Source organism: Sminthopsis crassicaudata, chromosome 2 (genome assembly GCF_048593235.1).
Source record: "Sminthopsis crassicaudata isolate SCR6 chromosome 2, ASM4859323v1, whole genome shotgun sequence".
In the NCBI taxonomy this organism is placed as follows: Eukaryota; Metazoa; Chordata; class Mammalia; order Dasyuromorphia; family Dasyuridae; genus Sminthopsis; species Sminthopsis crassicaudata.
In genome coordinates, this window is record NC_133618.1 from 501470759 (window position 1) to 501493395 (window position 22637).

At 38.3% G+C, this 22637-nt stretch overlaps 1 protein-coding gene across 1 annotated transcript; it reads left to right on the forward strand.

Annotated features, from left to right (window-relative positions):
- Positions 1–10839: 10839 nt before the first annotated feature.
- On the forward strand, positions 10840–22195 carry EXOSC2 (exosome component 2). Its single transcript, XM_074293884.1, has 9 exons — positions 10840–10998; positions 11841–11942; positions 12479–12524; positions 14133–14222; positions 16617–16682; positions 17253–17321; positions 18770–18946; positions 20316–20444; positions 21974–22195. The coding sequence occupies exons 1-9, from the start codon at positions 10877–10879 to the stop codon at positions 22052–22054; spliced, it is 882 nt and encodes a 293-aa protein (XP_074149985.1). The 5' UTR covers positions 10840–10876; the 3' UTR covers positions 22055–22195.
- The last annotated feature ends 442 nt before the right edge of the window (positions 22196–22637 follow it).

The following is a 22637-nucleotide window of genomic DNA, read 5'->3' on the forward strand; positions in this document are numbered from 1 at the left end:
AAGACTGAGGATGCTTTGACACATTAGTCCCATTTTATAAATGAGAAAACTAAGGCTCCAAGAGAATTGAGAAGACATTTGTCCAAAGCCCCATAATGAGTAAAAGTGAAATTGGAACTGGAAGTCAGGCCTTTTTTCTGCACCATGCTGCTTTTCCAGGTAGTAAGTTGTCAGTAATTTTTTGTTGCTATTGATAATGATGATGATGAAATACTTTCTTGCAAAAAGGAGCTTGAAGGCAGCTTGCTGGTATAGTCCATAGAGTCAGGAGCACCTGAGTTCAAATAAAGCCTTAGATCTACCCTGTGACTCTAGGCAAATCACTTTGCCTTTGTTGGCCTCAGTTTACTCAACTGTAAAATGGGCATCATAATACTACCTTTTCCCTAGGGTTGTTGTGAGGATCAAAGGAGATAATATTTGAAAAATGCTTAGAATAGCCAGGGTGATGAGGTGGCACAGTAGGTAGAACACTGGGCCTAGAATAAGGCCCAACTTTATGAGTTCAAATCTGGGATCAGAAACTTAACAACTGTGTGGCCCTGGGTAAGTCATTTAACCCTGTTTTCCTCCTTATCTGCAAAATGAGCTGAAGAAGAAATGGCAAACCATTCCAATGTCTTTGCCATGAAAATCCCAAAAGGGGTCACAAAGTCATACATGACTCAGAAATAACACATAACAGGCACTTAATAAATATTTATTTTTTTCCACAAAGGAAAAAATTTTCCACTGATCAGAAGCAGCATAAATCCTAGCTGAGTGACCAATCATCTGTCAAGTCACTGTAGTAGGAAGGGATTCCTTTATTGGCTTGGTCAAGGTTAGACTGCATGACCCTAAAGGTTTTTGATTCCACCTGGCTCTGAGAGTCTGTGATTCTATGACCCTAACCTGGGAGATTCCTCCCCTTTTCAGTCTAACTTTATCAGTCAGACATTAATCAATTGACAAACATGTATTTATAGTAATATTTTACAGCCGTTCTTTTACCTTCCCCGTGTACACCTTTAACAACTTATCGTTTCTCGTTTTTCTAGTTTCTTAGGTGTAAGACATGTCTTTGCATGGCTGAAAACAAAATTCATAAATGATCAGGTTTCAGCCTTTATGACCATTGGATATCGGAGATACTCGTGGAATGTTAAAACACAAAAAAAGAGAATGTTAGAATCGGAAGGGATATTAGAGGTCATCTGGATCAGCCTTCACTTACAGAGGCCAGGAGAGAAGCTGACTCATGCTTGTGACCAAAGGCAGATTCCTCAATCCCAGCAATATTAGTTTCTCTGACGTCCCTTTTTAAAAAACAGATTTTGTTGTTATCTTTTATCTTTAAATGGCATGTTTCCCACTACAAGAGATTTATCAAGAAAGAAAAAAGAACAAGTGAAACAAATTCAGCAAAACTGATCACCCTATAAAAAAAAAACCAAAAACAAACAAACCTGACATTAGGTGCAAATGTCCACACTTATAGACCCAAACCTCCGCAAAGAAGCAGAGGGAATTATCTTCTAGTTTTTCTTTGTGGGGTGGGAGCAACCTTCTGATTGGTATATCCTAAGGGTACCTTGCATTTAATAGTTGTTCAAAACAGCTTGATTGTGAGTGATAGAGCATTCACCCCAGTCAATACGGTATTTACTTATATTCTTGTAAAACCACAAAAGCTATTTTCTATTGACTTTCCAGGGACGCCCTGTTCTCTCTGATATCAGCTGTCACCTGCTTCTCTTCCCACGCCAACCCAGAAGTGTATGTTGTACCACTGCCCTCTTTTGGCCACTGATATTCATAGCCTTCCTGGTTCAAATCTACCTGATTAAAGATGAAAAGACACTTCCAGCTCTATTACCCTTAGCAACAATATAAAATGTTCCTTTTGGCTTTTAAAGCCTTTTTATAACCAGATCCCTTCTTACTTTTCCTTTCTTCTTATACCTTATACCTTCCGTGGACTTACTCTATCGTGCAGTGATTGGCCGCTTCCTTGCTCCTCAAATAACACAATTCCTCTCTCGCACTGACTGCCTCCCCATGCCTGGAATTCCCTCCCTCCTCATCTCCTGACTTCCTTTAGCTGCTAACTAAAATTCACCTTCTACAAGCAGCTTTCCCAGTCTTCCTTAATATTAGTACCTACCCTCTGAGCCAATTTCAATTTATCCTGTGTATATCAAGTGCGAATGTAAGTTTTTTCTTGTCTCTCCTCCCATCAAATAGTGAGCTCTTTGAGGGCAGGGACCGTTATATGTATATACTACTGGTTAGTACAGTGCATGGCACATAGAAAGCACTTAAATGCTTATTAATTAGTTTTGATTTCTCCAAACTAACTCTGCAGAAGACAGCTCAGTCACACTTCCTGGGAAAAATAAGATAATCGTATATATGTATGTTTCAGTAGGTGCACAAAAATTTAGTTTTCATCCTTCAAAGCCCAACTCAATAACCCCTCTTTTGTGAAGTGCCTCCCTGCCTTTTAAAAAAAAAGTTAAAACAGAGAAAATCTTTACTAAATTAATTTAACATCCGATTATTATTCAATTATCCTGTACTAAATACAAGACTGGACTCTGCCAGGAGAAATATCACAATTTGGTTCAGACAGTTTCATTTCTCCTCTGTCCTGCTTTCCTAGATAAGTTACCTCAGAGCTCTTTGTGGTTAGTGGGAATTCAATTCAATCTGACCATCTTTAATTAAATGACTACTATGGACAAGGCTGCAGTTATCTTGGAAACCAGCCATCTACCACAGATACATTGCCATTTCTGATTAACCTTGTGGACAGAGCTTAGGGGGTCAGGACATCATAGTTTTTATCCCTGGTAATGACTTAATCAATCTACCTTATAGGCTGTATGAAGTATTTAATATGCATCACACGTTCTAGGGTCTGGGAATACAAAGAACTATTCTGAACTGCCTATTTTACATCTTAGTAGATGTCCTGTAGTTACCTTAAATTCAGCTTGTTAAAAACTGAACTCTTTACCTTTCGCTTCAAGCCCTTTCCTCTTCCTAGATTGGGAACCCGGATGTCACCCTTGCTCTTTCACTTTTTCTCATCCATCTCTATACTGCTGTCAGGTTCTCGCAATACTATCTTTGCAATAATTCTCAAATAGCTCCCTTTTCCCCTCTGACCTTGCCACTACCCTAGTGCAGGCTCTTATCACCTCATGTCTACTGATTGTCTTCTCTATTGGACTTCTCTTCCTTACCAGTTTATAAGCACAGTCCTTACCTATTTAATAACTCACTCCTCAATTTAATAAACTCTTGTTCTTGCTGTTGGTTCAGTCAAATTTGACTCTTCTGGCCCCATTTGTGTTTGTGTTTTGTTTTCTGGCAAAAATAAAGAAGTGGTTTGTCATTTTCTTCTCCAGCTTATTTTACTGAAGAGGAAACTGAGGCAAACACGATGAAGTGACTTGCTGGGGGTCACACAGCTGGTAAGTGTCTGAGGCCACATTTGAACTCAGGAAGAGTTTTCCTGATTCCAAGCCTAGAGTTCTATCCAATGAGACCCCTAGCTGCTACAGACTCTAGCGGCTCCCAATTACCTCAACTATGAAATCCTTTGTTTGGCTTTTCAATTCCTTCGTCACCTGGCCCCTCCTACCTTTCCAATCTTCTTACACCCCAGTGATACTGGCTTCTTTTTCTAATTCACCTACAAGATACCCTATTTTTCCACTCTGAGTCTAATATGTCTAAAATGCTCTTCCTCCTTATCTCTGTCTCCTAGATTCTTTCAAATCCCAGTTAAAATACTAAATTTAGCAAGAAGCTTTTAAATCTCATTTATATTCTCTCTAAATTACTATTTACATAATATATATATAGATAGATAGATATCTATATATCTATCTATCTATATATATATATCTTGTACATTTATCCTTGATAGTACATTGTCTCCCTCATTACAATGTCAGTTCTTTATACACAGGGACAACGTTTAAGGGCTTAGCATAGTTCTTGATTCTTAGTGTTTTTAAATACTTATGGACTTTGCATTTCTTGTCCTTGAGGAGTTTATAAACTAGCAAGGGGAAATAACATGTAGGAACTTAGTTATAAACAGAATATATACAAAATAGAGATCGGGTACTCTCTTAGCATTTTCTTTCTTTCTTTTTTTTTTTCCCCCCTTGGAAATGCACTCCCCAGATTCCTGAGAATATGTTTCTCTTGGGAAAGAGCTTAGTGCAGATAAGAGAGAAAGAAGGTTTTAGGTGCTAGATGTAGCTTTGCAAAGATTTAAATTGGATTTTAATTGGTAGGTCCTATTTTAGTTTCTATTAATGGAATGGACAGGAATAGAATCCAATTTTCCCACTGACTTGTCACTTAAGAACCTTTCATCTTTTCTCCTGATTGATCTTCAAGTGGCTGTGGTTCTTTGTACTTTGTTACTGATTTTTTCTTCTTTTGGTCTACTTTGTAGGATTCAAAGACTTGTAAACAAACACTTAAAGGTAGGGGCTGCAATTTAAGAGGGCCCTGAAGGATTGAATCCTTATGTAAATAAAACACTCCTTTTAAAGCTTGAAGAATCCCTCACACTCATTTACCTGTTTTGTAAATTTGGCTCTGTTTTCTTAAGGGGGGGGGGAGAGTTGGTGGAGCAGAAATACATATCTATTTTCTGGTATCTTGTTGCTTTGAAGAACTCTCCGTAGTTTTCAGTTAACCAGTCCAATAGATAATAGTTTCAGGAAAGAGTCTAGCCAGTAGCTATTGGGAGAACTATTTTAAAAAGATTTGGGGATGGTTGACTTTGTAAGTGAAGGAATCATTTTGACAACCTTCTTTCTAAACCTCTTTCTAAAGAGGAAAGATGGAAAAATGGGCTAAATTTAATATTATGCAGCCAAACACTACTTTCTGAAGAATTTTTTCTTTAGAGCCCTTTGGTTTTGGGGTGTGAGTTTTCTCAAAACCTCCAACCATTTAATCATAGAGTCCCTCAACTAGAAAGAGTCTCAGCTCAGAAATCCTTTCTATTAAATCCCTAATATTTAAAAACATTTCCATCTTCCACTTGAAGTGCTCCAATGATGGGGAACCCTTATTACTTCATGACGCAAGTCATATCACTTTTAGACAGCTCTAATCATATCTTCCTTATGTTCAGTAGAAATCTTGACCTATTCCTTCCCTTCCCACTTTCTGCCAATTGGTACCAGTTTTTCCCACTTGGAGTAGTCAGAACAAATCTAATCTTTCTTTCAAAGAACAGCCCTTTATATGTTTGAACTGTCATGTCTTCACCACTATCACCCCCACCCCCTTCTTTTCTTCTCCAGGTTAAATATGATCTCTTATGTTTTTGAGCCCTATCATTTTCATTACCCCCTTTTATGTATGGTGAGGGTGCTAACTTATTAGTATCTTTCCTAAAACATGCTGCCAGTCCTGCATCCAGATATGATTTGAGCTGGGGAATACCATCACTCTTGTTTGGAACACCAGTCTAGTAATGTAGCCTAAAATCTCATTTGCTTTTTTTTTTTTTTTTTTTTTTTTTTTGGTTGTTGTTGTAGTACAACCTGAATTTAAAGTCCACTTTACTCCCAGTGTAGGAGTTTTAAAGATTGTTAGTTTTGTTAGTGTCATAGACCCTCTTGGCAGGAGTCCTATTATTACAGTTATACTAAAAATATGGTTCAAAATCTGACTGCAAATAGCAGGGTTGGTGTTGTTGATAATGAGTAGCACAGTGGTCGAGTAATTTAGCCTCATCAGCTGCCAGGAACCAGAAATAATTGTTTTGTTGGGTTCAATCAAAGATTTGTAGAACTGGAACTCCTAGCATTGATATTGATGCTCTGGATTTAAATAATGGTAACAAAGCCAAAATTAGAAGTTGCTTCCTTCCCAAGTTTCTGTATCTGTAAAGTAAGGATAATGATAATTAACTTGATATCCTCATAAGATGGAAGGCCTAAGCTCTGGATTGATAGTCAGAAAATTAGGGAGCTTTTATTACTTTACAATTTTATTACTTATTTAATGTCAGACTTTGGACTCTCCTTGGACCTCAGTTTTTTCATATAGAAAATTAAGAAATTAGATTTAAAGAAATCATTTTTCACAAATGTCAGATAGTTGGAGCATGACTAAGCTGCATTTATTTGAAAAAGATCTAGGGATTTTAATGTACTGAAAGCTTAATATGAGTCCACTGTATAACAGCTAATGCATGGGTTTGCAATGAGAAAAGGCATAATGTCCAAGTCTAAGGATGTGATAATTCTATTTTATCTTGCTCTAATCAGACCACATATGGAATATTATATTTAATTATAAATTATTTTGATAAATATATAATCATTTTAATTATATAAATACATAATCATATTTATATATAATTTATAAGTGATAGCTATCACATTTTTAGAAGGACCTTACTAAGATGTGTAGTATTTCTTTTTGTGTTTCAAATTTTTTTCTCTCTCCCCCCATCTCCTCTCTTAGATGGCAAGTAATCCAATATAGGTTGAACATGTGCAATCTTCTGTACATATTTTCACAATTATCATGCCACACAAGAAAAATCAGATCCAAAAGGGAAAAAAATGAGAAAGCAAACAAAGAGCAAACAAACAACAACAAAAATTGAAAATACTATGTTGTGATCCACAACTCCACACAGTCCTCTCTCTGGAGCAGACCACTCTTTCCATCACAAGTCCATTGGAACTGATCTGAAGCACCTCATTGTTGAAAAGAACCACATCAGATAGGTAATATTAGATTGGCTTCAGGAGGATCTGAGTTTGACTCTGGACAAGTAACTTCACTTCCCTCAGCCTCAGTTTCCTCATCTGTAAAATAGAAATAATAATAGCATTTATCTTACAGTACTGTTATGAAAATCATATGAAATAACCCAAGTAAAATACTTTGAAAATCTTAAAGGAAAGATAAATGCCAACTATTATTGCTCAGAGGAGGCAAAGTAGAGTCATAAAAAGTTTGAAGTTTATGTATTATGTATATCCAATAAAGGAATGAGAAATTTAAGCTTTAAGTAGACTTTGGGGCTACATGACTGCTTTTTTTTTCCAAGTATAGAATGATCAGGCTTATTTATGAGGGCCAGACATTTGAGTACATAGAGATGTTCCTACTTGATTTCAGTCCAAAGAATCATGCTCTTTTTTTTTTTTAATAGTTTTTATTTACCAGATATATGCATGAATAATTTTACAACATTGACAATTACCAAAACTTTTGTTCTAATTTCCCCCCCTCCTCCTCCTCCCCAGATGGCAGGTTGACCAATACATGTTCAATATATTAAAGTATAATTTAAATACAATATATGTATACATGTCCAAACAATTGTTTTGTTGTACAAAAAGAATCGGACTTTGAAATAATGTACAATTATCCTGTGAAGGAAATGAAAAATGCAGGAGGAGAAAATTAGAGGGATTGGGAATTCTATGTAGTGGTTCATAGTCATCTCCCAGAGTTCTATTGCTGGGTGTAGCTGGTTCAGTTCATTACTGCTCTATTGGAACTGATTTGGTTCATCTCATTGTTGGAGAGGGCCACGCCCATCAGAATTGATCTTCAGATAGTATTGTTGTTGAAGTATATGACAAAGGATCATGTTCTTGTGGAAACTTGGGGGGAGCAGTTCTCTGGCTATGCCCCAGCAAGGGACTGAGGGTGTTTGATGATGTAAAGTTTTATAATTGGCTACAGAATACAAAAGAGGCAATTTACCCATCTTTCATTCTCTTTCCTTTGCAGTTTCTACGAGGTAGGACCACTCTGAGGTTGAATGTCCTTTCTGTTATACTGCTTTGGTGCTTGTGAACATATAGCACCTGTAGTTTTGTTCTTTTCTGATCTTAGGCAAACCTACGTCTAGGAAATGACTTTGCGAGTGCAGGAGATCTAGAGGTCTTAGTGGTAGCAATAAATAATAGAAGATTTAAGCATTGCGCTCCTATGGATGCTCACTATGAATTATAGAAATGCATTGATTCTTTGAGCTGAGGGGAAAAGTGACATCCAGGGGGAACTTCATGAAGACTTCATGAGGGGAAAAAAAGACTTCTAGAGCCAGGCGTGGAGCAGTACTTCATTACCACAAGTACTCTCCTTGAGGAAAGCTGATTTACACTTAGCAGTGGGCTTAAGAAATGGCCATGAAGCAAAGTGAAGACAGAGAACAATTGTATGAATCTATACTTAATTCCTTTAGAGGGGTAGTGGTAGAATGTTTTGTACCAATTATTCTTTACCTTTCAGTAAATCCCTTTTCTTTTTCCTTTTTTTTTTTTTTTTAATTAAAGCTTTTTATTTACAAGATATATGCATGGGTAATTTTCCAACATTGACCCTTCCACAACTTTCTGTTCCAACTTTTCCCCTCCTTCCCCCCACCCCCTCTCCTAGATGGCTGGTAGCCTACTACATGTTAAATATGTTAAAGTATATGTTAAATACAATATATGTATACCTATTTATACAGTTATCTTGCTGCACAAGAAAAATAGGATCTATAAAGAACGTAAAAAAAACTAAGAAGGAAAACAAAAATGCAAGCAAACAATAACAGAAAGAGTGTAAATGCTACATTGTGATCCACATGCATTTCCCATAGTTCTCTCTGTGGGTGTAACTGATTCTCTTCATCATTGAACAATTGTAACTGGTTTGGATCATCTCATTGTTGAAGAGAGCCACGTCCATCAGAACTGATCCTCATACAGTATCATTGTTGACGTGTATAATGATCTCCTGGTTCTGCTCATCTCACTCAGCATCAGTCCATGTAAGTCTCTCCAGGCCTTTCTGAAATCATTTTGCTGGTCATTTCTTACAGAACAATAATATTCCATAATATTCATACACCACAAGTTATTCAGCCATTCTCCAATTGATAGACATCCATTCAATTTCCAGTTTCTGGCCACTACAAAGAGGGCTGCCACAAACATTCTTGCACATACAGGTCCCTGTCTTCTTGGACACATGTGGATGGACTTAATGTCTCCCTATTTCCACTCCCTCACCCTTCTCGGATCTCTTTCAATTTTGAATTATACAATTTGGATGATATAATTTTTTAAATCCCCAGCAGTCATTTCACAAGAATATAACAAAATTATGGAGAAGTAGGGGGCAGCTAGGTGGCGCAGTGGATAGAGCACCAGCCCTTGGTCAGGAGGACCTGAGTTCAAATCTGATCTCAGACACTTAACACTTCCTAGCTGTGTGACCCTGGGCAAGTCACTTAACCTCCGCCTCAGAAAAAAAAAAAAAAAGATTATGGAGAAGTAGAATCATATTTTTAGAGTTGTCATCTAATCCAACAACTGTTTTCCGTATCAGGAATCTAAGGCTCATTAAGGTTAAGCGGTGGGTCCCAAACCATGCATTAGTGACTGGAGTGGCATGGCAGAACCCGTGTATGCACTCTTATTTTCTTACCCTAAATCCAAAGCTCTTTTTCCAATAGGAACAGAACAGATGTGAAAACACGCTGAAAACTATAATTCACAAAATGTTTTATTTATTCGTTTGTTTGCTTTCCCCTGAGGCTGGGGTTAAGTGACTTGCCCAGGGTCACACAGCTAGGAAGTGACTTCAGGGCTGGTGCTCTATCCGCTGCGTCCCCAGCTGCTCCTGTTTTATTTATTTTAATATATTTTATTTATATCATTAAATAATTCCCAATAGCATGTAAAATTTTTAAACATTCTTTAAAAAACGTTGAGTTCTAAATTCTCTCGCTGCTCTTGCCATTCCCCACTACTTGAGAAGGCAAGAAATATGATGTGTGTAGTTGTGCAAAATATATTTCCATAGTAGACATGTTGCAAAAGAGGAAACACACGCCCGAAGCCCAAGGAAGATGAGGTAAGAAAAGCACGCTTCAAATTGCTCTCCGGAGGCGGACGGCACTTTTCACCACTGCTTTGATCCGGGGCAGCTGAGTCTTTCCGGTGTATCCCCTTACGGTGTCGCCGTTACTGGACGTGAGGTCCTGGCGTTTCGCTCACTTTACTCGGCGCACTCCCGGGTTTTCTGAGATCCTCCTGCTCATCATTTCCTGTAGCACAGTCACAGATCACGACTGTCCAGGCCGGGATGGTCTCCCTCAGTCTCCGGATCTTCACCCCCACAAAAAGCTGCTAGAAATACTTTTGCACAAATAGGGTCTCTTCCCTTTCCTTTATTTTCCTTTTCATGCAGAACTAAGTCTAATAAAGGCATCGCCAGGTCAAAGGACTCAACCCGGTTCTAGGACTTGGGGCAGTTACGAGTCGCTGTCCAGCATGGCTAGATGAGTTCCCACCCTCCCCAGCAGGGCGGCAGTGTCCCGGTTTTCCCGCATTCCCGCCAAGATCTGCAATTTTCTTATTCCGTCATACGCGTCTAACGCGATCGGTGTGAGGCGGGCCCCAGAGTTCTTTTAATTTTCCTAATCAGTAGTGATTTAGAACTTTCTTAAGTGACTGTTGGTAGCTTTGATTTATTTAGAAGATTCTCCATTCATGTACCCTTTCACCATTCATCAATCCAGTCCCCAAGAACACGTTGTATAGAAAGCTATGTACACACTGGTGGGGCGGGGGTCGCCAGTCGTAAATATAGGAACTTTAATTTTCCTTCCCCCCTCATTTCCAATACTTAAAACGGCTCCTACTCCTTCACGCCAAGAAAAACAGGGCCATCGAGTAGTGGATCCTCATTGGTAGTTACCTAAGTGCCGCCCCCATCCGTCCCGCCTCCCGCTTCGCCCCGCCCTATTCCGTTTTCTGGCTGCCAGTAGTTATGTATCCGGAAGCAGCTTCTCTTGGGCCAGCAGCGCTTGCGCGATTCTGCGAGCCTCAAGATGGCGATGGAGATTCGGCTTCCTGTGGCCCGCCAGCGGCTACCCGAGAGCTTGGATCGGGACACGCAAAAGCACTTGGTGGTCCCCGGGGACACGATTACCACAGATACCGGCTTCATGCGGTGCGTGGCGGGGCTGCGGGTGGCCGTTCTTAACGCGCGCCTTGACCTGCCTCTTGGGCTTTCCCTTCCCTAAGACCCACGAGCCCCTAGTGCCTCCTCCGCTCCTACCGTTCCTCTGTATCCCTGTTCCCTTGCGGCGCTTCCAGTACCAGCCTGTCGGGTAGCTTTGGGCTTAGGGGTCTCTACATGTCCGGGGTATTCCTCTGTGTGCCTCATGTCCTTGTGACTCTGATCCTGCGTGTCCCTCTCCCGCGGCCACCTCCGTCCCCGCGTGCCTCTTCCCCCCCACCCCCCGTCCGCGGCTCCGTCCCCGCGTGCCTCCTCCCCCCCTCCCCCGTCCGCGGCTCCGTCCCCGCGTGCCTCCTCCCCCCCCCCCCCCGTGTCCGCGGCTCCGTCCCCGCGTGCCTCCTCCCCCCTCCCCCCCCCCGTCCGCGGCTCCGTCCCCGCGTGCCTCCTCCCCCCCTCACCCCCCCCGTGTCCGCGGCTCCGTGTCCTGGTTTCCCCCCTCCCCCCGTCTGCGCCTCCGTGTCCGAGTGCCCCTACGTGTCTCTGCCTTTTTCTGAGTGACCCTGCATGTGCCCGTGTCTCTTCAAACCCGGTCCTGCATAGCTTGTTTCTGTTCCTTGTGACCCCACACATACCCTCCTGTACATATTCCCCCGTGTCCACGCATCTGCCCCGCAGACAGCAAACATTAATTAAGCACCTCCTGTGTGCCAGTGACATGGGAGCAAAGTAATGTGAAAGCAGTTCGTGCCCCCGATAGCGAGGTCTGTTTTGTCCTGAGGGAGAGCGGAGGGCCCTTGGGTCTTCGATAATAATTGCGTCGTTTTTCCCCACAGAGGCCATGGTACCTATATGGGAGATGAGAAGCTTATAGCATCTGTGGCGGGCTCTGTGGAGAGAGTGAACAAGCTGATTTGTGTGAAAGCTTTGAAAACAAGGTGTGCTTACCCATTCTTCCAGCAGACGTCATCAAGAAATATGTAGTTCATTACTAGTCAAAGTAATAACAAACTTTGATCAATGCATTGAACAATTGTGACTTTAGAAAACTGATGATGGAATGTGCCACCCACTTCTTGTCAAGAAGTACAGGGTGCGGTTTCAAACATGGCTAGTATGTTGAGTTGTTGTGCTTGACTATATTAATTTGTCACGGAGGCTTTTTATTGATGTTGAGACTAGGCAGTGATAGAGTTACAGAAAAAAAGAAAAGAACATTGATAGGATATTTTTTTAAAAATGCATAGAAAAAAGTTCCCGTTGAGATATCTAGAACAGTTTTACTACCATCGTCTTAAATTTAATATATGCTTTAAAAACCCCAAACTGTTACAGAAATGTAAACTTTTATATACAGTCCTTGTTTTTAATCATTTCTATGCTGAAATGTACATGTATATTCATGATTATTAAGTTCATAGTAAAGGAAATTGAAAAAACTCAAATTTTCTAAAGATTGATTTATCTCTTGCAGGTATAATGGTGAAGTGGGAGACATTGTGGTGGGGAGAATCACAGAGGTAAAATTTCAGTCAAGTAGTTTGCTTTTTTCCCCCTATTAATACTATTTTATTTTTAAAAATTATATATAAGATAATTTTAACATTCACTTTTGTAAGATAGTCAATTTTTTCCTCCCTCCCCAAGACAGTAAACAATCTGATATAGGTTATATGTGTACAATAGTTTTTTTTTATTATAGCTTTTTTTTTTTTTTTAAACCAGATATGTGCATGGGTAATTTTTCAACATTGACAATTGCCAAACTAGGAGCAGCTAGGTGGCGCAGTGGATAGAGCACCAGCCCTGAAATCAGGAGGACTTGAGTTAAAATCTGATCTCAGACACTTAACACTTCCTCGAAGTGTGACCCTGGGCAAGGCACTTAACCCCAATTACCTCAGGAAAAAAAAAACAAAAAAACAATTGGCAACCTTTTGTTCCAACTTTTCCCCTCCTTCCTCCCCTCCCCCCCCAGGCAGGTTGACCAATACATGTTAAATATGTTAAAAGTATAAGTTAAATACAATATATTATGCATGTCCATATAGTTATTTTGCTGGTGTACAATCATTTAAAACATATTTTCATATTAGTCATGTTGTGAAAGAAAAATCAGAACAGGCAGTTTGCTTTAGAAAAAGATCATTATAAATTTCACAAGCAAAGTAAGGGAACATTTATATATATAGTAGAAGATGATTATGTGTGAAACCATAAATTTCTTACATATTTCAGTCATCATGTTATCTTTTAAAGCTATTTTGCTTGTGCAAGTAAGTGTAGTCAGGACATTTGCTGAGCCCTAAAATGTATAAATGATTTTATATCTTGGACTCATCGCCCTTCTGTCAGTAGGTAGGTAGCATGTTTCATTGCTATGCATATGTTTTGAAAATAAAAAAAATTTAAGAGAGAGAGAGACAGAGAGAATATGAATAGACATTCATCCCTGGTGTACTTTTTTAGTTTCATTATGTCAAGTAAATAATTTAGTTGAGGTGAATCCCTTCAAACTCTTTTTGCCATATCTTTCTCTTTCATTGTGTGGCTTATTAAGACGTATGTGGTTAGTGGTGAAAGTTGTCTTTTGAGTTGAATTTTTTTTTAAAGTTCACTTCATTCATCCTCAGTTCACACAAGTCTTTCTAACTTTCTCTGAAATAGTTTCTTTTATCCTTTCTTACAGTACAATCTTCACTACTTTCCTATACTATAGGCTGTTTGGTGGTTCCCCAGTCAATTGAATGCCCCTTTCATTTCCAATTCTTTGCTACAACAGAGAGAACTGCTATAACTATTTTAATACATAGGGATTTTTCTCCCTTTTCTTTGGTCTCTTTGGTTTATAGGCTTAAAAGTGTCATTGGGTGGTTCAAATTTTATATAAAAACAATTTGAGTGACTTTGGGGCAAAGATCCAAACTGCTTTTCAGAATGGCTGGACCAGTTCATAGAGATTTTTTTTTTAAAAAGAAAAAACAGTCAAACCTATGACACAATCTTTGGTAAAGGGCTGTCCTATATTGTTTAATACATGATGAGTTAAATTGTATTTTACTTTGTTTTTGCTTCAGGAATTCAGACTATAATATTTGGAGCCATAACCTTACTTTCTTACTTTGTAGGTTCAGCAGAAGCGGTGGAAGGTAGAGACCAATTCTAGGCTGGATTCAGTCTTGCTTCTCTCATCCATGAATCTTCCTGGAGGAGAGTTGGTGAGTGCTTCCAGCTAAATTCCATTTTCCTGCTTACCAATCATAGCTGCCAAGGCTTAGGATTTCTATACTTTTTCCCTTATTGCTTGAGGAAAATGTAGAGGATATTTACGAGTAGGATTAAAACATTCCATTTTATGTGTTCAAAGGAAGGGCTAAATTTTTCCAACAAAGGCATTGTTTATTCTGACTTTAATGTAATAGCAAGGACATCTTTGAGATGGAAGGCTAATGGAATATTATCTGGAAGGCCAGGAACAACAGGAACTCAGACCCCTGCTTCTGTTTATTTCCATATTCCAAGTCTATAGTGCTCTACACAGACAAGCATGTTTTTGGAAATTAAATTTTAGTATATAGACTCATGATGTAAGTTTATTATGAGAAGCTTTCTTTAAAGGAATCATATAACATGCCTTTTAAAATGTTGTTTAAAACTCCTAATCTTTCTATTTTTATATAGCTGGATTTTCATATCTGGGTACTCTTATGCAGAGTTTCTTTGGATAGTCATTGACAGTCTTAGGGTAGAGTAGAAGAAAGAAGAGGAGGATTACAAAATCTCTGTTGGAAGAGAGCTCAGAAATTATCAGATTCATCTGTATCTGAACAGGAGTACTTTCTACCTCTTCTCTGACAAATGGTCACCTATCCTGTGCTTGACGATTTCCATTAACGGGGAACTAACAAGTTCCCAAGGCAGCCCGTGCCATCATAGGCAGTGTATTCCTATTCTGAACCCCAGATCTGTGATTCTGCTACTTTATAGTAATGACAGTGATGACTACAGCCATTGTGCTCAAGTAGTGGTTGCATGTGACTCAGGCACTTTAAGTCATATTGTCATTTTGTAGATTAGAAAACAAGCTCAAGAGGCATAGTCTAGATAAGTCAGCATCAGAGATGGAATTCAACCTGACTGCTTCCCTTTTCCACTGAGGCATTGTAACTTTAACCTGTTGTTCATGGTGCTCCTCTCTGAGGCTGAATAGGACAAATCTAAATCTTTTTTGTGCCAATCCAGGCTACAAGTATGTATTAAATGACTTATATGTACCACATACTTGCTAAGTGCTGGTGACAGCCCTATGAAGAATGCTGATATGTCTCCTCCCTCAAAGTCTCTTTTCATTCAGATATTTGCTAATCATTCAGTCCTCCAGCTTCTTCAGCATCTGGGTCTCCTTCCTGTACCAACTTTGTGTTCTTAAAAATACTTAATAACAAAAAAATTTAATAACAATAATAATACACTCTTGATATAACCAACAAAGAATATGTTGTGACTGTTACCTCCTACCTTTTGGACACTGGACCACTTACTTTGTTAAATCCAAAATTAGATTGACTTTTTTTGACTTGTCTTACTGTTGTTGACTCATTGAAATTAGTCTCATTAAAACTTCCCACACTATTGTCTTTGTTGAATTTCTCCATCCTACTTGTGAATTTTTTTGTATAGGGTTTTATATTTCTATTAAATTTCCATCCCAAGAAGCCTGGGTGTGACCTTCTCTAAGCCTCTTGTTGCTCCATGCCAGGCCTGAGATCAGAAGTTGCAGAACAAATGTTGATCTTTCTTGGTTTGGAGGAGTTACCTCCCTAGGAGTTCCCTGTACCAACAAAATCCAACATTTCGTTCTCAGCCAAATGAAAACAAGATAAAACAGACATCAGCTTATTGGATCTATCCCTCTGTTCCAGCCTGGCTAGATCCTTTTGTGTCCTAATTGTGCTTGGTTTCCCTTCCAACTTTGTGTTATCTGAAAATTGGACATGAAAGGGAGAAGGGAGGAGAAGCAAGAGACAGAAAGACAGAGAGGTGACTGCTTTTGATTGATTGAAGTATCATAGTTCTGCTGCTATGCTTAAGAAATGAAGGAGGCCCTTCTGAATAATATAATACAAACCTCTTTATTTTTTATAGATGGGCAGACTAGAGTACAGGGAGGGACAAAGCAACAAGGTTAGACTAGGATTCCTAAGATCCTTCTGATTCTTCCATTGCCACAGTTATTTTAGGGGATCATAGGATCCTAAACTTAGGGCCGGAAAGGACCTCACAGGCCATCTCCTTTTACAGATAAGAAACTGAGAAGCTTGCCCAGGGTCATCCACATAGTCGGTGTCTTATTCAAGATTCAAATTCAAATCTTCCAGAATTTTGGCTAGTGCTGTCTTCACTGCAATCCCAAGATGACTAAGACAGTTCAGGGCATCTTGGCATCTTGGTAGCTGATGTTATTTGATTATTAAAGCTACCCCCAAGACTTTTGGGATACCCTGTATAGCTCTAGTATATATCTTCAGAAGGAGAAAAAAGAAATAAGATCTGGGGAAACTTGTTTCTGTGAGTTGATGTAAATAACATTTTTGTTTCCTTGTGTATTTCAGAGAAGAAGATCTGCAGAAGATGAACTTGCAATGAGGGACTTCTTACGGGAAGGGGACCTTATCAGTGTATCCTTAGTTTTGTAGTTTGGCACCTTCCTAGTTCTGTACAGTGACAAAAATATAGTTGAAATTGAATTTAAGTGATGTGATAAGCCTAAGAATTTTCACAGTCATGTGTGAACTTAAAACGAAGGCCATGGATGCTGATGAATAATTTCTTCACTTTTCTCATGAACTCTGTCATCTCTTTTATATAGCATCTAGTCTGACTCAGCTATTAATTTGTGACAGGTTTGTGGTAACCTGAACTTTAGGTTAGATGGGAAAATTCACTTTTAACTATAAGGTGGCCATTTATCCCCATGAAAAAGGGTATTTTTTTCAGACCAAGATGTCAATTATGGCTAAAGGAGAATGGATAGGTCATAGTATTTCTAATTAGTGTGGTTTAGAACTAGAATAGGTTTTCAGGGAGGAAATGTTGAAAATGGAAAATAAATCAAACCAAGGTGAGGGGAACCATGTTTGTATATGAGGGAAGGGAATGTGGGATGGGGGTGATGAGAAGGTATTTTAAAATGAGAATGGAGAGGTATAAGTTGCAGACTACAGTTACTTCCTTCATCACTAGGCTAGGCTGAGGTCCAGGCTGTATTTTCTGATGGTGCTGTGTCTCTACATACCAGGAGTCTAAAGTATGGAAAAGTGAGTAGTATTTTTAAAGCCTTTTTACTGCCATTTTCATTCTCTTTATGATAGGGCCTGCAAGCTTTTTTTCTGAATCCCTGGTACAATCTGTAACCCTCTGAGCCTTTCAGAAACGGGAGTTTGGGCTTGGTACTGTACATATCATTTTGACCCCAGTGTTTTGTGGCTTAAGATCAGAAGAAGTCAGAAGCAACATGTATGGAATATCCTTGAAACTATGTTATTGGAAAAACTGAAAAAAATCTTGCTTCTCTGACAGAGGAATGATTCTCCCTTTAATTTGCTTTAGTGAAATTGGAGCCACTGTAGACCATAAAACATCATTAATGCCATTCCTTCTTAGGGAAAATAAATTCACAGAGCAACCTAGTCTTATAAGGAAAGTTGGATAAAATAAAGGGCTTTAAGATGATATAAACATTTAAAAATATAAATGATATTGCTTCTGGTAAAATTTTGTTACTTGAACTCTCAAAATGGTATTCCATTCAGGAATAGAGATTTCTAGGAGGTTCAAGTTATTATTGGGCTATATTATTAAAGTGTCTTTTTTTTTTCCCCCTGAGGCTGGGGTTAAGTGATTTGCCCAGGGTCACACAGCTAGGAAGTGTTAGGTGTCTGAGCCCAGATTTAAACACCGGTCCTCCTGAATTCAAGGCTGGTGCTCTATCTACTGCGCCACCTAGCTGCCCCCAAAACCCTGTGTTTTTAATTTTTTGAAGTAGAACAAATAAATCTTTCCTTGAAAAAGTTGTTACATCTTCCAGTATTCCAAAGTCTTCAAATATGGAACGGAACTCTGTTTTACAGTGTGGACCATCATCCTCTATTGTTGAAGATAATGCTACCAAAACCTTTGTGGTGAAGGCTGGATTTGCCATTTCTTCACCCTCGGGCAGGGAATGAGAAGGGAATGGGACAAAACCAACTGGTGATAAAAGCCTCGACCTTAGCTGTATTGTACCAGGGATTTAATTGCACTAAAGTGACACAGACTGTTGAATGATAATGATTTTAAAAGTTTTGAATAATCAGAAGATATTAAACATGTATAGTGTTTATGCAATAAATGAATGTGATGTAGAAATTGAATTTTGAGCCATCATATATATTCTATTGTATAAAAATTTAGCTTTTAATATATATATATGTATAACATATATATACATATATATATTATATACACATATATACATACATGCAAAAATTTACACTTAAATAATCACATGTTGGTGTTTGCATGTTATATATGTGAGATAACCATTGCTTTTGGCAAATCTGGAATGGGGGAAGGACTTCCAATTATACCTAGTCTATAATCAACTTCAACTCTGAATGAAATTTTTATTTTAATTTTCAGAGGTCAACTTATATATGATATATACAAGGACAACCTCTGCTGATTTATTAATAATAAATTCATTATTTATTTATTTATATCTTAGCTTGGGCAGGGAGTTCTTGTCCAGGTTTCCCCTTCTTTGGTGAAACGACAGAAGACCCATTTCCATGACTTGCCTTGTGGTGCCTCTGTGATTTTGGGCAATAATGGCTTCATCTGGATCTACCCAACTCCTGAGCAGAGAGAAGAAGAAGTAGGGGGCTTTATTGCCAATCTAGAGGTGAGAAGTCAGACTATTACCAGTGTGAGTGAGTAAATAACAGATAACTGAAAGAATTCTTACACAATCAGTTCTTTCTCTGGGTGTGGATAACATTTTCCATTATAAGTTCTTTAGAGGTGTCTTGGATCATTGTATTCCTGAAAATTGCAGTCATTGACAGCTGATCATCTTACTATTAATTTGTACATAGTACATTTCACTTTGCATAAGCTCATGGAGGACTTTCCATATTTTTCTGAAAGCATCCTGCTCATAATTTCCATAAGAATAATAATATCCCATCATAATCACATATCTCATTTGTTCAACCATTCCCTAATTGATGGGCCTCCCCTCAATTTCTAGTTCTTTATCCAGAGAAAAGAGCTGTGTAAATATTATTGTAACAAAGGTCCTTTTCATGTTTTTTTTTTAATCTCTTTAGGGATATGTGCCTAATAGTGGCATTGTTAGGTCAAAGGATATGTGTGGTTTTATAGCCCTTTGGGCAGAGTTCCAAATTGCTCTCCAGAATGGTTGAAACTGAAAGAATTTTGGGTGTGTGATGTGTTTCTAACCTTCCTATTAATGGATACGTTCTGAATTGTCTTGAGAACTATACATCCCACATCATTCTTTGTTCAGAAAAGATTTACATTTTTGACCAACTGATTGTTAGCAAAAATAATAGGCAGGCTTAGGGTGATATCCAAAGATTTTACTTAGTAATGAATGAGATGAACTCATCCTTATTCATCTCTTTTGGACCATTCTCTTCAATGTAATTAATTTAGACTCCACTCATAGACTCCACTCATTCAGCCATTGTTTATCAAGTGCTTACTGTGTACAGAGTCTTGTGGCATATAGTTGAGAATAGCTTTGATATGTGCTATCTCATTTGATTCCCACAAGAACTCTGTGAGGTGGATAATGAAAATATTATTCTCACTTTGCAGATAAGGAAATATTTAGGGTGATTAAATGAGCCCTTATGGATCTTATAGTTAAGTCGGTGAAATAAGACATTTACATAAATATGTTATGAGATAGATTTGATAGATTGTTTGATATGTAGAAATTGCTATGTGAGTGGAGAAGAGAGAAGGATAGCTTCTGTATGGGGGCACTTAGGGAATACTTCATGAACAAATTGTCTGAGTTGGGGCTTTAATGATGGGTCAGAATTAAAGCTGATGGGAGTCCAAGGTCAGGGGGTAGCATGAGGAAATTGGAACCATCAGGTCTGTCCTTTTTTTCTAATGTATGGTTTAACTTTCAATCTTGTCACTTTTTGGGGGGTCGTTTTTGTCCTGTGTCTTTATATGGTTGACACTGAGTGCATTTTTCTTTTTTTCTTTTTCCCAACTTCTTCCCTTATCTTTAGCCAGTACCACTCTCTGATCGGGAGGTGATTTCTCGACTCCGAAATTGTATTGTTGCCCTAGTGGCTCAGAAGATGATGTTGTTTGACACTAGCCTTTTGTACTGCTATGAAGCATCTCTTTCCCATCAGGTATTCAGTTGGCTTGTTCTCCATATTTCACTATCTTCTCTAAACAGTTTTATGGCAAAAATGAGATAAGATCTCTCTCTCTTAATCACACCAAAGGCATTGAGCAGTCTTTCCAAATGTACTTCTGTATATTAGTGTGAAAACATATGGTGAAAATCTGAGTCAAACACAGCTGCCTCCTTATTAAATGTTTTGTAACATCCTCCTTATTTATAAATGAACAAATCTTTGGGATTTTTTTTCAGCATCTGACAACTACAAGATCAGGTAAGGTGAATATTTATTAGTTCCAGGGGGACAGCATAGTGGCAGAATGTATAGAGTTCTGGGCCAGAGTCAGGAGATCCCAGTTCAAATCTGGCAAATCACTTAACTCTGTTTATCTCAGTTTCCTCCTCTATAAAACAAGCCAGAAAAGGAAATAGCAAATCACTTTATTGTCTTTGTCAAGAAAAGCCCAAATGAGGTCATAAAGTGTTGGGCATGATTGAAAAATGATAGTTCCAGGGTTTGCTGGTTAGGTTTCTTAATTTCTCCTAAAATAGTATCTTTATACTGGTCAACAGAGAGAATCCTGATTTATTAAGCTAATGATATAATTTTACCAATTTCTTTCTATCCCTTACCTCTCATATCCAGTCAAATACCAATTCTTGCTGTTTCTACTAAATCTTTTTGTTTCTACCTTACCATATCTCCTGTATTTATCTGATTCTCTCTAGTCCCAGAATTACCTTCCTAGTTCAGCCATTTATCATCTTTTATCTGAATTATTGTAACAGCTTCTCAACTGAAAGCTTTGCTTTAAATCTTTCCCTGATCCAAACCATCCTCCTTCCACACAGCTGCTAATGTGACTTTGCTAACATGCAGATTTCACAATCACTCCCCGTGAAGCTACAGTTATTCCCTTTTATTTCTAGAATAAAATAAAGTATTTGATTTTCAAATACTTTCACAACTTGGCCTCAACCTATCTGTTTAACTTTGTTTTGCATTACTTTGTTACAAGTACTCCACAGTCCGAACTGAATGAGAAACTCAGTTTCTCACATATAAAACTCCATCTCCCACCTCCATATCTTTGTACCAGCTATTCCACATACTTAGAATGTAATCCCTTATCATATTTAACTCTTAGAACCCTGTATTTCCTTCAAAACTGCTCAGTGTATTACAATGAAACTTTTTGTGTTCTCCTCTATATTCCCCAAGGCCTCCTCCCTTCAAAAATTTGCCTTATATATATGTTGTGAATACTTATATTGGCTTTCCAGTTCAGAATTCTTTAAGGGTAAGAGAATGTTTCATTTTTGTCTTTGTATCTCTGTTTTCAAGCACAATGCTTAGTGCATAGTAGGAATTTAATAAAAGTTTGTTATTATAATTTATAGCCTATTCTTTCTGGGCCAGTTTTTTCTTTTTGTATTAGTTTGTTTTCTCTGTGTTAGGTGTAGTTTATAAAACTTGGTTATATGCTTTGTTTTGGTTTCTCATCTGTATGAACAATTTTATCTTTTCTCTTTTAGATCAAGGACATTTTAAAACCAGAGATAATGGAAGAAATTGTAATGGAAACTCGACAGAGACTTTTGGAACAGGAGGGATAAGGAAAGGAATCTGGAGATGAAGAATGCTGTATGTTTTTGGCTAATGGAGTTCTTGGGTACAGCTTAGTTCTGTGTCTGGTTCTTAGTTGGAACATGCTGGCTTTTTGATAGAAATTTTGATCAATAAATGCAAAGAATACACTGTGATGGACACCTAACATTAAGCTAAATGAAGAGCCAAGAAAAGAATCATTTCATCAACACTGACAAGCATTCTTCTCTTCCCTATATATATATATATATATATGTATAGGTGTGTGTATATATTCTTTCCTTTTTATCAGGGTGTTAAGAACATAGGTGGAAAAAAATTGTGCCTTTGGACTCTTTAGTTGTAGCTTGAGTCCAAGCACTAGATGGCAGTTTCAACTGATTAAAAGTATGTGATGTTCCCTGCCAGACTTCCTGGAATAGTAAAGAGAATCCTTTGTTTTCCACCCACCATCATTCAAACACAACAATATAAATAAAGCTATTGACCCATGAAATTGACCCTATAAAAAACATAGCAACTCTGACCCCAAATGTTACTTTTCAGGCTTGTTTTTTGAGCAAAAACACCACATTCCACTTGTATTTTAAT

Coding starts and splice junctions, on each gene's coding strand:
- EXOSC2 (XM_074293884.1), top strand. CDS start 10,877: ATGGCGATGGAGATTCGGCTTCCTGTGGCCCGCCAGCGGCTACCCGAG. Junction 10,999..11,840: donor ACAGATACCGGCTTCATGCG/GTGCGTGGCGGG, acceptor TTTTCCCCACAG/AGGCCATGGTACCTATATGG. Junction 16,683..17,252: donor GGGAAGGGGACCTTATCAGT/GTATCCTTAGTT, acceptor TCACTAGGCTAG/GCTGAGGTCCAGGCTGTATT.